Below are 17,740 nucleotides of genomic sequence, written 5' to 3'. Positions count from 1 at the left end.
TCCATGTTTGTCGTTGTCCTTAGTAGCTTAAAATGTAAGTTTGGGATACTATGAAATGTTTGATTTAAAGGCCAGCAGGAATGGTGAGAAATACACCCAACGTTTGCAAGCAAATTCGGGCAATAGAGGTGTATGACAACTTGTGTGGTTTGCTGTCAGCAATCGCTGATGGTAAATTACTATTTGGGGAAAAGAAGATGCATTCTAATTTTAGATACTCCGTCAGGCTAAACTGCTCTCATTCATTAATTCACATATATTTACTGAGTGGCTTCAGAGTCAGTTTCTGGCACTGGAGAACTATAGTGAAGAGAAAAGATAAAAATCCCTGCCCTGGTGAAGGGATATGCTAGTAGGTATAAAGAAACAATGAACAAATAAACATATAAATAAGATTTAGAGTATGTGAGATGGTGACAAGTTTTGTGGAAGTAAAATGCAGAAGGGAGATAGTAATGAGACAGTTACTGGGGGCAGGAAAGACCTTAATGCGAGGGTCAAGTTTAAGCAAACACCTGAAGGAATGGAGGGGTGAGCCACGCAGCTGTCAGGGGGAAGGCACTTTGGCAGAGGAAATGGTGAGCACAATGACCTTGAAATGTGAGAATTCCCAGTGCTGGCCCTTGTGAGCCATTTTTCTCTGAGTGGGATGGGTTTTGAGGAGAAGACATGATCTGTCATTGGCTCTGTTTTAAGGATAACCTGTGAAGGGGAAGATGGTGGTTTGGACTAGGGTAGAAGCAGGGGAGGTGGTGAGCAGTGGTCAGAGTCTGGAGATATTTTGAAGATAGGGTCAGTAGAATTCGTTAAAAGATTTGATGTGTGGTGTGAGAAGAATTAAGGATGGTTTAGTCAAGTTTTTGGTCTGAGTAACTGGGAGGATAGCGTTGCCATTTACTGACAGGGGCAAGGAGGTGCAGGTTTGGAAGCAGGAAGGTAGGAAGTTTACTTTTGGAAGTGCTGAGGTACCTAGTGAATATCCACAGGGAGAGGATCCAGTGGCAATTGACTAGACGAGGGAAGATCTTATGGAGGAAGCCTGGGCTGGAGATGTATGATGGTGAAGGTATTCAAAGTCAGGAGACAAGATGAGTTCACCTCATCCTGGGAGGGTAGATGCAGAAGAGGAGAGTCTGGGACCACGTCATGCAACACTGCAGTGTGTTCAGGTCATGAGAATAAAGGAACGTGAGGAGGGAGAATGGGAAGGGGAGACCACTGAGGAGAAGAGGAGAACCAGAAGAGAATGGTGTCTAGAAGCTAAAGAAAGGAAGTATTTTAAGAGGGAAAGAGAAATAGAGTCAGATGCTGCTAATAGGGCAAGTAAGAAGATGGAGTCTCGACCATTGGTGTCAGCAACATGGGGTTACTAGTGACCTTGACAAGAGCGTGATTGGAGTGGGTTCAAGAAAGAACAAGCGTGGGAAGAGAGGAATTGGAGATATCTAATATACTCAATTTTTAAAAAGTGTTTTGCTATAAAGGGCAGTGAAATAATGGGAACTTAGCTAGAGGCAGATGTGGCATCAAGAAAGTTTTTTGTCAAAGATGGAAAATATGGCAGCTTATTAATTTACTGGTGGGAATGATCTAGTGATGGGAAAATTGATGAGGAAAGAAACTGAGGGCAATTGCTGAAGCCGTCTTGCAAAGGCAAGAGGGGCTAGGATGTGTACATGAACGGAGGCTTTGCTCTTAGGTAAGACAGAACCGCAGACAGTTCATCCATACTACCGGGGTCGGTGGGGGGAGGTGGGAATGGACCAGACAGGCACAGGTGCCAGTGGGTTGTGCAAAATTCACTGCTTCTGAGTTATGCTTGGGTAATTAGTGACCACAGTGTGGCTTTACAGTGGCCCCAGCTTTCTGTGCTTGTGGAACTTACGGCTCACACAAACCTTTACATGCCTATTGCTGTGGCCCTTCAGCCACCCCAGCTGACAATTGTATAGTTTCATATTTTAAAATTGCGCCTGGGCACTATTTTAGTAAGTGACTAATTTACATTTAAGTTAAAGTAGTTAAAATTTACTGAATCCTCTGGATAATCTCATTTAAACCTCTCATCAAACTTATGAAGTTGGAACTATTACTAACCTCTAGTTAACAACTGAGGATACTAAGCCTAAAGAAAAAATAAAGAACTTGCTCAAGTTCAGGTGTTGACTTTTCTGCTTTCTGGCACTGTAGTCTCTTCCTTGACCATAGGCTGTATTGCTTTGTGGAAGTATTTGGGCCTGTGAAATGTGTCATTTCTGAAAGCAGTAAATTAATGTTGGTTTGCATATGTGATTGTAACCTGAGATTAAATACTTTTGATAGCTTTGAGCTTTATCCACCACCTCTTTATTTTTCTCCCCAAGACCAAGAATTTAAGAGCCTTTTAAAATAATTTTTTTTTTTTTTTTTTGTGGTACGGGGGCCTCTCACCGTTGTGGCCTCACCTGTTGCGGAGCACAGGCTCCGGACACTCAGGCTCAGCGGCCATGGCTCACGGGCCCAGCCACTCCACGGCATGTGGGATCTTCCCGGACCGGGACACGAACCCGCGTCCCCTGCATCGGCAGGCGGACTCTCAACCACTGCACCACCAGGGAAGCCCTACAATAATTTTTGAAGGTACAATACAGGAAAAATAGGTTGGCTGGCTGCAGGTAGGCAGGATGTCATCATTCTTGTGGTAGTTTTCCTTAAAATCAGATCTTAACTTAGAAATTGACAGCAAGATGTTCCATCAGTGAGTGAGAGCGTGATCTTCAGCATCGAGATGATCAGAATTGAAAATTTCCTTTGGCTCCTTGTTTGCTATGTGTCAGGCCTTCTAGGTCTGCTTTCTCATTTATAAACGAAGGGTAGTAATACCTACCAACTGTGATTGTTGTAAGAATTAGAGAAGGTATATTCTCAAGCACAAAGCAGAGTGCCTGATATTTATTCTGCAATAAATGGCAGGTGACTGGGTAGCTCCTTTGTCCATTCCATTAACTACCATCCAGTGGGGCTAAATGTATCTTTTCCATTAATTCCCAACTGGAAAATGACTCATTCAGAGTTTAATTTCAAAAGTGTTTCTTATGTGTACGTTTTAGGAATGGCTTATTATTTAACATTGGATAAGACAAAGCTCTATAGAAATGCACCATCTTTATTTTGAATAACAGTTCAGAACACATTGTCTGACAGTGGAAAAATGGACTCATCCCAGAGAATCTAGGGTGTATGGGTTTACTGTAAGCATGAAACTCCTATTGGGTGTGGAGGAGACTCCCTTCATTCTTCCTAAATTTTCTAGTTCTCCAGTCACTTATCCAGGCATCAGTATATTGTTTATAGACTTCAGTTGTGTGAATTCCCTTCGGTGGAGATGAGAAATCCATACATTAAATGAAGCATCGCTTTTCCTTCCCTTGACACAGTAAACCGATGGTTAAAGAAAGAGTTACAGCTGGAATTATTGGTGCAGCCAGATGCTCATGGGCCTTGGGTAGTAAGTCAGCACATGGAGCATCATAGATAAAGCAAATGTTCCTCAGTTACCTGCATTACTAACTTAAACATGTAAACAAATCCTACTGATAAGAGACCCTGGCAGGTACAAAATCTTACATTAGATGATACTGGAAATACTGAGTTGAATGGGGAGTTCCTTATCCTTAAGGAATTAATTTGGGGTTGGCTTTGTCCGTCCACCTCCAAGAGCCCAATTCATCCATCCCCGTGGAAACTTTCCCCTCTATCAGTCTGCTTTTGTGACTCTTGAGTTCATTCCCTAAAATTTCAAGTTCTTTCTCTAAACCAGAATTTACAAAAGTATTTGCCAAGGATTTGGTTGTAAGGGAGACCGAATCTGTGTGCCTGTGCTCACCCCAATGCCTGGTGTAAGCCTTTGACTGTGATATAGAGAGCCTGTGAAGCAGGAATTGTGTTGCTGCTGTTCCCAGTGTGGAAGCCAGGCTTCACTCTACTCTGTGATATGACCACCCTCACTCCTCTGCTTAGTAAATATGTACAACCATTTTACTTACTCTGTGCATTTAATAAAGGGGGATATTTTGTTTAAATAACATCGGTCATTATAAGGGGCATAATGGTAACAAACTTGGCACTCAAGGAATTTCCAAGTTGCAAAATACCTTCACTTGTCTTCTGGTACTTTACACTTTTTTTTTTTGAGTTATTTAAAAAGCAGGAAAGTAACGAAAACATAGTGATTCTATAAGGATACTTCAAGACCATAGGTTGTAGGTTCATTTATGGGCCTCATATGCTAATGTGTTAGATAACACGCATGAAGTTTCCATAGGTGAGCAGTATTTGTGAATCATATCATTTTTTCAGGGTACTTTATTATACTCCAGGACTAGTCTTAGGCTAGAATCATGAAGGTGGGGAAGTTTTAACTTGATGTTCTCAGATTTTCCTTTCCATGCATCCTTTCTTCATCCTTGTTGCCCTCCTCATTTCCTTCTGTCTTCAAAATCATTTCTATTAAGGGAGAAATGGTTGATTTAATGTGTTATCTTTCCCCAGGATGTTTGCATTTCAGCAGACACAGTACTCTCATTTGGCTAAACTTGGGGAATTAAGTTCTAATTGTGAAATTCAGTTTAACATGTAAGTGGCCACGCGTGTTGTAAAGTGAACCCCAAATATTGAATTCATATTCAAATGAGTGTCTTTCCCATGTAAGGAATATGGTGCAAAACGACAATGCCATTTACTCTTGACTAACCAGTACTAGTGTATTCAGTTTATAGATGGTTATTTCTTCTTTTTTACTCCATTCTCCTCATTTGCTGAAAATGTTCTGTGATTTATGGGATACAACATGATGTAGCAGAGTGAGTGTGTGGGCTTTGGAGTATGACTTGGAGACATATCTGAGCTTCACAGTTATTTGACCTTGGACACACACCTCCTGAATCTCAGTTTCCTCACCTGTGAAGTATGATTGTTAGGGTTGGTATGATGGAAAAGATATGTATAAATTACCACACCATAAACTACAGTGTATAAATTACAGGCCAGTGGTAGATGTAATACAAAGTAGCTATGATGATTAGTATAAATTCTAGGATTCTTACAAGGAAAAAATTAAAACAATCAGAAAAAGGTTTTTCTATGTAATAGCAACTTTGTTAAAAGTTTGTAGCAGTTATCAATTATGCCAATGATAAATTAACTGGGAGTATGTGTTGACTATAAGCACACCAGATACAGTTTATGGAAAGTTATTCTGTTCATATTCTCAAACATATAAATGAGATGAATATTCACATTGCAGTAAACTTTTTTTTTTAAATTAAGAAAATGATTCATTGAACACAGAGTTACCTAAATGCGTTTGAGAAATGATTTGAATTCTCAGAATTTACTACTTATGAGATGGTTCAAGAATATATTTATTATGCAAGTCGAGGTACGGTCTTGTGAGGTGGGCACTTGATGCCTATGTTATGTCCTCCTGTGTTCTCTTGTTTTACAGGGTTCTACAATTCTATTTCTCACCCCACAGATTTACCAATAAAGAGACAGAGAGAGTATGAGCTGGTGACTCCAGTCAGCACAAATTTTGAAGGACACTATCTCTCCCATATTCTTTCTGCAAATCACAAAAAGAGGTCAGCGAGGGACGTGTCTTCCAACTCTGAGCAATTGTTCTTCAACATCACAGCATTTGGAAGAGATTTTCATCTGCGACTAAAGCCCAACACTCAGCTAGTAGCTCCTGGCGCTGTTGTGGAATGGCATGAGGCATCTCTGGTGCCTGGGAATATAACCGACCGCATTAATGATCATCAACCAGGAAGTGCTTCAGAAAGAATCTGGAAAACAGAGCCTTTGCAGACTAACTGTGCTTATGTTGGTGACATCATGGACATTCCGGGAACCTCTGTTGCCATTAGCAACTGTGATGGTCTGGTAAGACTCATTGCCTTTTGTGTCTGTGTGTTTGCAGGTGTTTGGGAGTGCAGCATGGCTTCAGCATGGTTTGGAAAGTAGAGGTGGAAAGAAAACCTCACTACTATATTTTAGGTTCAGGGAGAAGCATTAGAAAGCATTTTACTGACAAAGATGTGTGCTTTGGCTTAATTTGACATGAAGACAACATTAGTCTAAGAAACCAAACACAACTATTTTAGCATTCTTGGCTTATATGTTCACTTGTATAACACTGGGGATTTTATTTCCTTATTTATTTAAAATCATTCTGACAACTTTCTAAAGAAGTGTAGATTCCTTCAAAATGATAGTATTTCCCTTCTTATGTGGAAATGTTGGATATCCTCTTAAAGAAAGTATTTGAAAGCATTCTTTCGCTTCCCAAAGAATGCTAAAATGGGAAATGAGAAGCTCCTCTGTCAGAATTTGTTCAAATAGCATTACTGTATGGACATGAGATGTAGTTCTCTCTGTATTGTGGCTTTGATTCATTTTTTTCTTTATTTTTGAATAGAATACCCATATATGGCTCTTTAGTTTTGTGGATGAGGCCAGTAGTAACTGATCCTTCTTCACATGCTGTGAAGTATTTTTATTTGTTTTGTATCTCCAGATGTTATTTGAAAAGTGTGTCAATGTTTATGTCTCTTCCATTCACAGTTGACTCCAAGTCTTTGTTCAGAAAGAGCAACCATTTTTCTTTCTATGGTTGCCAGGCTGCTGTTTCTTGGGAGTTCAGAGCTATTGTCTTTGTTTTGTCTCTCTTCTGGGAGTTCTCAAAATATTCCTTGCATTCCTTCTACCTTGGCTAGTCCCCCAACAATACCTTGAATCTTCTGCCACTGTCCTCTCTATGCATAAGCAGAACCCAAAGGAGTTATGATACCATATGTTTTTATCCAAGGCTGGTGGATTAATGGTTGTAAGCTTTATTTTGGGATCTTGTACTGCCTCTTGATGTTCTGTGGGGTTTTAGAAGTCAGGATGGAAAACTGAATAGAGCATGTGTGGCAGGTCCAGATCTCCAAGTTGGACTCTGTCAGTTTAGGACCACACTGTCACATTTAGTGCTGGACCATGCCCTTGGGTTTGAAGACACAAGGAATCTCTCAAATTCCTCTCATTCCACACAAACGTTGAACAGGTCTGAATTAACTAAGTCATTGAATAAAACAATAGATAGTGCTTTCTAAAAAGACTAAGTTTAAAGTATTCACTAAGAGAGGTTGATTCAACACTACCAGGATATAAAAAGAAATAAATTATTTAAAAAAGGTACTGTTTTATAGTACTTCTAAGTAAAATATACTGAGTATTTAATTTAGTGTTATTTTTAAGTTTTACAGCATAAAAAGATTATGTATTTTTTATCTCCTTGGTTAAGATTGAAGCTTGAGCTAGAAGATTTGAAGGTTGAAAATCAGTTTAAGGAAGACAAAAGGCAAGGAAATTATTTTAATGGGTTATCATAGTGATTTTTAAACCCGACTTAGCAATCAGTAATTTTCTTACTGTACATGTCAAATTATCTAGTTATAGATACAGAAATCTGGGACAATAGCAAGTTGCTGTAAGGAAGAGGAAAATAGATATGGAGTTTGAATGAACATTAATTATTAGGATTAATTTCTCATTTTTAAGATATGGTGTTAACTGTTGGCATCATGTGTATGTTGATATAGCGTGTGTGTGTGCGCGTGCACATCTCTACCAGTGTAAACCGCAAGTATTCATTTGTTCCATTCTTTGATCCATTGATTAATTAATTAATTAAAAGATATTTCTGGGAAGCCAGTTACAGGTCAAGCACTATTCCAAGCATTGTGAAATGGTGACAGGAATGATCCCAATTACCATCCTCATGGAGCTCAAAGATGTTAAATTTGCCACAGATGTTAAGTGCCAAAATATCTGGTATACATGTATGTGTGTGTTTATATTAGACATACATATTAGAATCATGTTTAACTTAAAAAACTGTGGTATAAGGAAGTATCTTCTGGAGAGATTTTATGAATGGGGACAGAATTTCAAACCAGACATAAGTGGCCCAGGCCTTGCACTTGATGCAGGAAGAGGGTGGTGTCTAGCCTACAGCAGGCAGTGCTGCCTATGTGGGTGTACAGAAACAGAAGCCTCTTCTAGAGTTTACAGCTCATAGCAGCTATGGAGGAAGAGTAAAGATGACGGCAGGAAGAGAAGCACGGTTATAGAGAGCAGATCAATACATTAGAGTGATAACACCAGTGGCTACTTCATTAAGCTGGGGACAAGTTCTTAAAATTGCAGAATTGCATTGGACAGGATAAGCTCCTTAGCAGACATGAAGTAGGAAGTAAAATTGATGGGAATATAAATAAATTTGGCTGATTAGCTGATTCCTAAACCTTTTTTGTTCCTTTAGCTTGCTGTGTAGGGATTTGGGTTTGACCTTCTTGAACTTAGGAAGGGAAGCAGGGATACTGAGATAACATAGATGCCTGAGGATTAACCTGATGGGCTATAAAGCCATTGCCCTGGGAAGCTCCGGGATTATAATCAAATCCAAGTTGTCCCAGTAGAAAGCACAGCCACTCCTGCCTTAAAAATACCAATGGGAACATCTCTGTCCAGAAACCATTAGGTTAAGTCCCCTGCTATGGAAAAGAATGCCAGTGAAGCCCTATCTGGATGGGTGCATTTTAGACTGGTGTAGATGGGGGTCCAGTGATCTGGTTTTCTACATGCGTCCTTTGATCTCTTGCTCATAGGGAGCAGCTACAGGTATTTATTTTTCACTGAGGTTGGAAAGTTCTTAGCGTGGCCTTCTCCCTGAGTGAAACTCCTTACCTCTTTTTCGCTAATACTGCCTTGTGGCATACTGTGTATGTTTGAAATGGGCAGTGCTCTGAGACAGAATTAATTTGTATTAAACAGAATGCTTTAGTTTAAGTTAAAAAAGCAGTACTATGCAAAATGTGTCCATAGACTCAGGTTTGTGACAAGATAAATACGGAAGGTGAGACTATATAAAGAAACGTTTTTGACAGTTTGACAGAGTTATATTTGCGTTGGGCCTATTAATAATAATAAGAAAAGTTGGGGCTGGTGTTTTGTGCCTTGTTTTTTCATTTTATTTTTCTACTAATTAGTTTTCCTTGTATTTTACAAAATTATCAGTCCAAGACCAACTGGGGAGAAAGGAAACTGTTTATTCACCCCAGATAGTTTGAAAAGCAAGCAGTAATGCTTAGCTGTTTTTATCTCTCTAGACATTAGAAACTTGACTGAAAGAGTCAGTAGAGTCTGCTTATTCCAGGTAACTCTATGAAATGATCACAGGAAAGGTCCTTTAACATGGGCATTATTGAGGAGGACAGAAAAATGCCTTGAGTGATATATCCAGATCCGAGGTCTAGAATGTGATCTAGACATAGATATGCGTAATAACTAAAATATTATTCTGTGGGTTTCTGAAATCAACATCAAAGTGTTCTGCATGAACGAATTGACAATGATTTTCACCCAGTGTGGCAAAGAACAATATCTCTTCCTGTCTAGCATGACCTTTTCTGACTCTTTGCCAAGATTACGTTTTTTTTTTTAACATCTTTATTGGAGTATAATTGCTTTACAATGGTGTGTTAGTTTCTGCTTTATAACAAAGTGAATCACAAGATTACGTTTTACGAGTGACAGCTAATTCTTCACCAGTTGCAGCGTTATGCCTGCTCTAGTCTACCCACTTATAGGTGAGAATTGTTACAATATTCAAACATGGAGTTGTTCTTGTTTTCTGACAGCATCCAATTTTTAAAAAGCCTGCTTCTCTAGACCCTCCTCCAAATTACCCAACCAAAGCCTATTCGTGTTAATAGGTTCTTTCTAAGGCTCTCTCACTGACATGCTCACAGGTCCCTTTGGTGTGTGTTCTGGCTCTGTGCAACATGTAATAAACCCAGCTTGTCAACTGCAGATGTGCTCCCAGTGGTCTGTGGCTGGAGGCTGTTGACATGCTTTGCCTCTCTGCTTCTGTGTCTCTGAGGTGAGAGTCCAGTGGTCAGGAGTCATGGTGATGGCAGGCGTTTCACACACTTCTGAGTGGGAAGACACTTCTGGCTGAGAATCCCAGCTGAAAATAGATTTTTTTATTCCATAGAGCCCTGGCATTTGCCCTGTAACACGATTAAATCTCCCCTGTGTGTAGTGGCGGCTCACAGTCATACTTTGTGGTCTTCAGATTTGCCAAAATAAAGGGTTATTTGGTTAGTAGGCTTTATGTCATGTATTCATAACATAATGAAACTGGATTTTTCTAGACTTGCTAGAACAATATTGCTTTGTTAATTCCCCTGGATTGCATCAGAGGAAACTGGTTGGGAGTGGAAGAACTGAGTGATGATGGCTCTTTTGGGTTATCCAGCTCAGTGATTTCCTTGTGAGCTGACTTTATGATCAAGGGAGTTTATCTAGGACAGAAGTTTTCAATATTTTTTTAACATTTGGAATTCTTCCTCCAAATGAAATCACTAGGTGTTATCTAATAAAATAATATGTAAAATGGATAAACTCAGGAAAGGCCTGGTAAAAACACAGGTGGGAGATGCTCTTCCTCCTAGTTTCTCTTCCTCCTGCCTTGTTCTCACGCAAGAGCACTCTTAGGCCTCCTGAGGCATCTAATGGGAAATCTTCACTGTTAGGGCAGGGGGTCTTGGAAGCTTGAAGTTAACAACTTGGGAACCATAAGCAGAACCTTTTTCTAAAATATGTGATAGTCACATCTGGTTAGTATTGGAGGTAACTTACCCTTTTTAGATTTGGAGTGTGCATGGCCAAACGAAGTCTTTGTGGACAACTGCAAACTTATAAAGAAAACAGCCTTAAGACTTCCCTGCCTTGGGCTTCCCTGGTGGCACAGTGGTTGAGAGTCTGCCTGCCAATGCAGGGGACACAGGTTCATGTCCCGGTCTGGGAAGATCCCACATGCCGCGGGGCGGCTGGGCCCGTGAGCCATGGCCGCTGGGCCTGCGCGTCCGGAGCCTGTGCTCCGCAACGGGAGAGGCCACAACAGTGAGAGGCCCGCGTACCGCCAAAAAAAAAAAAAAAAAGACTTCCCTGCCTCAAGACTTTTACTTTAGGATTTGGTCCCTTCAGAAACATGTCCTCGCTATGCCTATTTCAGTAAGTCCAGCTGCAGAAGCACTTTGTAAAAAGACTATTTTAAAAAGTATTATGAGCCAGTGTGCTTGGGATTGAGAACATTTGCCTAGTAATTATGAAAAATAGTGATACTAAAAATAGATACAAATCTGTAGCTATTTATAGTGGACTTAGGGTTTTCAAGGACTGATCTTTAGATGTTGACATTTGAACATCTGCTTTTATGAGGAGAACCTGATCTCTAAAGGCCAGGTGCCTCCCACCTTTTTCTCCCATGAAATGTGTCTATGGAAGGTGTCATGTGTTTATTGATGGGACAGAGGGAGATTTGCGTCTTCACTGTTTACATGCTGATTTAAGAGATCTTAGTAGGTCTGGGGAAAAAAGGACTGGAAACTTGTTTTACTTCTAGGCACCTACACCAGGCTGTTCTAGCAGTGCAGGATTAGAAGATTCTCAAAGCTCCTATATCCTTTAATTTCCATTAGTAGAAGGGAAAAAGTGGGTACCAGTCCACTAGCTTAACTACTTTGGGAGAAACAGTACCATAACAAGCCTCATTGCTTCTCCTGAGATTTGGTCAAGCCATGGCCCATGGGAGCTGACAGTATTAATCCTAGTTGTGAGTGGTACCTGCCTGTGCTGAATCTTGCTGGATCTGGGCTATTGGTTACATTTCCCACCGTGCCTCCTTTCTCAAATAGATAGGCAGCCAGTTTGTGCTTATCTGGGGTGAAGAAGGAAGGTTTGGCAAAGTCTTTGATCATTTTCACATTTTGCATCTAATTTGCATAACCCCCAAATCATACATATGTCAAGCCTTTTCCAAAGTTTTTGGCTATATTTCTCTTGTGTGATTTTGAAAATATTTCTTTTTAATACTTATTTTGTAATTAATTTAAACTATTCATGTTTGTTTATGAGTACCACTTGTTCAGCGTATGATTTGATTTACATCAATTTGATTACGATTTATTTCCCATTGTCTTCTCTATCTTTGGTATAGTAAATTTTTAAATTAAGTTTAAAGATGAACTAAAAATTGGGAAAAAGGTGAATGTGATATTACACATCTTTCTTTGTGTAGGAATGGAAAAACAGAAAATAAAAGGGGAGGGGAAGTTGGCCTGGGAAGTAATGCTTCCATTCTTCTCCATGCAGTGGCAACTAGGACTTCATTATAACTCGAATACAGATTTTTAAAGATACTCAAAAAAGGCTTTAAGAACTGTGAAAATAGTGCTGACCACATCTTTAATATCTTCTTCTCGGTAAATTATCATTAAAACAAGAACAAAAGCACAGCAAGATGTTGATATGATGCCTTTGTGCATAATCAGGCTTTGAGGTCATAGAGTTCTTGCAAAGTAAACCCAGCCTCAAGGTCCTCAACTGCAAAAACTGTTACTCCTGTGACAATCTTTGCTTCTAGGAATACTGATCAAGTTAATAAAGCTTTCTGAAGTGCTAGGATATGCAAAGTGCTAGACTGATTGCTGTGGGGAATACTGAGGTAAGCCAGGCATTATCCTTGTCTTCCAAGAGTACTGGAAATAAGGTATGCAAATGTAGAACCAAAGTACAAGGCCGAATGTTTTAAATGCTCTAAGACTAGGATAGATGACATGTGAGAGTCTGAATGGTGGAAAGAATATTTATGCTTGGAAAGATAGTAGAAGGCTTCCTGGAGAAAGCAATATTTGTGATACCAGACAATTGAAAAGATAACCATATATGTTAAAGTGATCACCAATGATGGTAGAGGTTGGGGTGGGTAGGAAGAGGAGCCTCTGAGGGAGGTAGGAGATATTCGTGATGGCCATAAAAATGAAGAGAGGGTGCGGTAGGTTGATTTCATGAACTTTATAATATATGTAATGAATATATGGGAGAGCCAAGGTAGTCTTGGTCAGTATTTAGCAGAATATAGGAGCAAGTATAATACAAAAGGGAGAGAGAGAAAAGAAGAAGGATAAAACCTAGTGATGTTTATTAAGACCAAATTCAGTGACCATGTAGTTGATATTGACAGGCTCGCATGCGCATTCAGGATGAGAGAAGGACAAGGATTTGTATTCCTTGATTATGTTGCTTTTCTTCACGGAAGGGTTTTGCTGAAGTCATGGGCTTTTTCTCTGGAGTTTAGGGAGGTATTTTTCTCAGTAACTTTTTTCTAGAATTTGTTCCCAATATTTTATCTGAGAGGGTTTGGAAGTTGATTTTGAAAAATCTGACTTCTTCTCCTATCATCTGGGTCCTTCAATCTTTCAAGTTTGGTGAATTTCGTGCCTTATTTAGTAAACCTCCTTCTATAGCTGTAATTCTTCCATCTGAAATGTTCTCCTTTCTTACTGTGTTTACTGTATGGTTCTATCCCCTACTTCTTCCTATTCTCTAAGGAGTATTTCTAATGTTTTAGTGATTTTTGCTTACAGCATAAAGTGTAATTTGATCAAGTTTACTTAACTCTCATGAAACAAGACACACAAAATACGCTGTTAGTGAATGAGTCGATTTCGTTATTAAATCCCATTTTATTTTATGTCATTTAACATATCTACTATATGTACGTGTGTGTATGGAAATACATATATGCATATATATGTTTATATACACACACATAAGCATACACATATGCACACATATATATGAAAAACCATAGAAGAGGTAGAGAAAAATCAATGTTTCGTTAAATATTTTGATTCAAAGACTGTTGACAATATTTGTTGTTAGGTCTTTAGAGTTGATGGCAGAGCTGGAATGGCACTCAGGTCGACTGACAGCAAAGCACCTAGCAGTTCTGTTACCCCAGGTTACCTAAATATGCTCCTTACCAAGTGGATGGTTGACAAGGAGGCATGACATGAATTAACTTGTATGTTTTTAATACTGTTAGGAATGTAGAGAGATTAATTAGAAATACAATTGAAAAGGGAGATTTTATCTTACGATTGTCAGCCTATCACAGTGAAATTGAAAAAATATTTAGAATAAAAAACTCAATTGTACTTTTTATTAAGGTTGGCAGACTTTGAATTCTCTATCTCTAAAATAAGAAATTTTAAACACTTGGTATTTTTTTCAAACATTTATTTTCAAAGGAGTTGATTAATTTTTGATCAGTATTAGACTACATTAAACATATCAAGAGATCATTGCTCTTACTGTAGTTGAATTGTCAGTTCTTTGATAAACAGGTTCAAATACTCCATAATTATAACAAATTTCTAAAAATTCTATTTTATTGATTGAAGAAATAAGGATATATGATTGCACTTAATGTCTAACTCCAGAGTCAGTAATATTTAAAAAAAAGAAGGGATATTATATAGCCTGAAGGGTTTTGAAAAGCATTGTCTAGATTGTTATAGCTTACTTTTATAAAATGTTTAGAAGATACCCAGTTTAGAGTTTTGTAGCGAGAATAATCAGTAAACACCAATGAAGAGAAATAGTGGCCAAGCTATTTAGAGTTATGATACTTTGGAAGAGTTCAGTTTGGTAAAATGCCATTGATGACAGAAGTCAAACGTTTGTAAAGTGGTTTAGGGAGATGGTTCATGTTGGGAACGGGCATGGTATTGGTTTAGAATCAGACAAACCTGAACTCCACTTCTGGTTCTACTACCTACCAGCTTGTGACTTTAAACAAGTTGTTTAACCTTGTGGAAGTCTCTTTCCGTCAGTAAAGAGGAGAAAGTAATGCTTGTTATGTTGAGGGCTTACAGAATATTAATGCATCTTTCACACAGCCTGGCTCTGAGAAGTCGATGATTGTTACTACAATCCCTTTCTTTCTTTTTCCATTTATTATAATTATTTGTCCTTAATATTTTGTGATTAATAATAATGATGTTGATTTAGTTTGCAAAGTAAAAAAATGTGCTGCAGTTACCCAACTCAGCCTGTGACCTAACTTGTGGAAAATACAATCTTCTATGAAGTGAATACTTTGGTGAAAATCCTGTAATTTTCAGATGACCTTCTCCACTTGATGCAGGACTCGTTTAGCATCATCTTCTCTGAGGGATACTCTAATCTGTGTTCTCCTGAAGACCTCTAAGGATGGGAAACTCACTAATTTTCATCTTATTTATATATAGCTCTGCCATATAGAAAGTTCTTTCTTAGGTTCTACTTAGAAATATAAAGTGAAAGTATCTTGTTCCATGTATTAGATTCTTCAGAGCTGACAAAGATATAGTGACTGTGATTGACCTCTTATTGTTGTTATTATTATAATACTTCAGTTTTATGCAATTGACCACTAATCATTCAGTGCATTACACAGCACACAACTTCTGCTTTAGGAAACATTTCCCTTTAGTGGTGTGATATAGCCCATACCCTGGCTGGAATGGCATTAATGAGGCATTAGTCATAATTTTAACATACTTCTTAGGCTTTTCATTTTGGTCAGATATTTTAAATTATGAACCTCAGAGTGAGACATTTTGGGGATAGTGATAAAGAGTTCTATGGCATTAGGTGGTATATACTGTTGTTCAGAGTCTTGTTTTCATATTTCTTTTATTTGGTGATAGTAGTTAATATGCTATCTTATATCTGTTTTTGTTTCCAGTCTAGAGTCTTCCATGAAAAAAAAAAGGCTATAAGTCTATGGAGGCAATTGGGGGGGATGGAGATAAAGGTGGCATGGTGGGTCCCTAGCTCCAACTACCAGAAAATGCATTTTTGAACTTAAATGGCGTTATCAAAGTAGATTTTTGAGGTCTTTGTGAGTATTTTGATTAGCTGATAGGACTTTCCAACCCCAATTTAAAACATAGGAGATTTCTGGAAGGCCTTCTTCTGCCTGGTGATGTCCCTAAAAGTAGAAGATCTTCAGAGTGAGAGGACTGTGCTATTAGATACTTGGGTGTCGTATGAACATAGAGGGACCCAGTCTGAGCATGTAAGCCCAAGAGAAAAGGAAGAACAGCACTTAGTGAGAGATTCTGCAAACATTAGCAACCCAAACACAGTGGGAAACGTTTTATTTAGCATTATCTGTGAAACATGATGCTTTTAACATAGTGATGGGAATCTTGCGGTAATACTTCTTTTGGGCTTACAGGATATTTGATCTTGCTTATAGGGTGCCAATATTTCATGCTTTCCTGCCTGGCTTCATATAGTCCTTTATTTTGCATACCTGGCTCTGAGGATGGTATTAACTGGCTGCCAGGACAAGAAGGCAGACCAAGCATAGTGATGTGGGTCCAGGTAAAATTAAGTCACTGTAAGATCTCTGTTTCTGTTTGGTCAGCTGCACGTCATTTTCACCTTTGGCTTCAACTGTGGTACCACACCAAGACTTAGCATAATGATGAGGGAAGTCTCTGAGCCTATTTATTGGCCCTAGCCATTAACCTAAAATTTTCAGGGAGAGGCCTTTTTTTAATATGCTGTTCTTGGAAAAATTTTAGAAACTTGTTAACCTATGAGGATGTTATAAAATTTGAACTGTACCCATGAAACTACCTGGGTACTCTTCCCCATACTTAAAAATTAAGGGTTTGAATTAGATCAGTGATTCTTTTTGTTCTGCCTGTTGGATGTTATGTTTTGAAATACTTTGTAAACTGGTTAAAATATTTATTAAGTAATTAACAATTTTACCTATCTGTTAATGATCAAAAATATACAAAATCGCTGGTCAAAATTCCCAGTGAGTACAAATTATTCTCTCTCCGTACTGGTTGATGATCTTTTCACATGAAAAGCTTAAATTACTCGTAGACCTGTACCATTCTGTTCAGCCTTATGACACAGTGACAGTCATTCCCAGATCTTTGTTATTGCCTCCACTGGTTCCTAAGAGCCCAGAGATCTAAAATTAGGAAACTGTTGACTATAAGCTTCCTGCGATTCCTTCTAGAACTGATGTTCTGTGACTCTGTGACTAAGTTTGTATTCTATTTATCCTTAGGGACTGTGCATTCCTGGCCAAGGAAGAAATCAAAACGTCACACTGACCATTATTTATTGATCATGGTCTGGAGTGGAAATTGCATGTATGAGTGTTATTTTTGAGATATGGTTACTTTATAATAATGCTTTTTCTGTTTTTTAAAATTTATTTTTAATCCACTAACTATGAAAAAATCCTGTGTTCTAGAAAGCTCCAAAGAACCTAACTGCTATTACAGTTTTGGGCGATGTTATAGCTTGACTCCTAATGAAATGTGGAAATTATCAGAGTAGAGAGAAATCTGTCTACCTACCTACCTACCTACTTACCTATCTCTCTATCTACACACATATGTGTATATGTGTGTATATATGTATATATATACAGAGAGAAATATATTTATATTTTTATAAAATATTAAGAGCTTGGCTGTGTGACTTGGCTATGCTGTAGGGAGAGTACCGAGTTACCTCAACATAGGAATGTGTGCCAGCTCTATCGACGGAGCCATTTTCCTGGGAGAGTTCCTCATAGGTTGCATTTGAGGAATAGGCAGCTTTTAGGAAGCTGTGAATCATTGTTCTCCACAAGGGGCCTCTAACCTTAGTGCACATCAGAATCTCCTGAAGGCTTGTTAAAACATAGCTTGCTCATAGCCACCTCAGAGTTTCTGATTTAGTTGGTCTGCGTAGGGACCTGAAAATTTATACTTCTAACCCATTCTCGGTTAGTGCCAGACACCGT

At 38.7% G+C, this 17,740-nt stretch overlaps 1 protein-coding gene across 2 annotated transcripts in view; it reads left to right on the top strand.

The window, feature by feature from the left end:
- The window catches only part of ADAMTS3 (ADAM metallopeptidase with thrombospondin type 1 motif 3), a 289,741-nt gene that overhangs the window by 15,507 nt on the left and 256,494 nt on the right, over positions 1-17,740 (top strand). The window contains exon 3 of one of the 2 annotated variants that reach the window (XM_033857125.2): positions 5,516-5,922. In XM_033857125.2, coding sequence (XP_033713016.1) covers positions 5,516-5,922 — 407 coding nt within the window. Of the gene's footprint in view, positions 1-5,485; positions 5,923-17,740 lie in introns of both variants that reach the window. The other variant, XM_073805322.1, reaches the window with a different exon arrangement.

The sequence above is a fragment of the Tursiops truncatus genome, chromosome 5 (assembly GCF_011762595.2).
Source record: "Tursiops truncatus isolate mTurTru1 chromosome 5, mTurTru1.mat.Y, whole genome shotgun sequence".
Taxonomy (NCBI): Eukaryota; Metazoa; Chordata; class Mammalia; order Artiodactyla; family Delphinidae; genus Tursiops; species Tursiops truncatus.
Note: the sequence above shows the minus strand (reverse complement) of the source record. Positions and strands in the feature narration are given on the sequence as shown.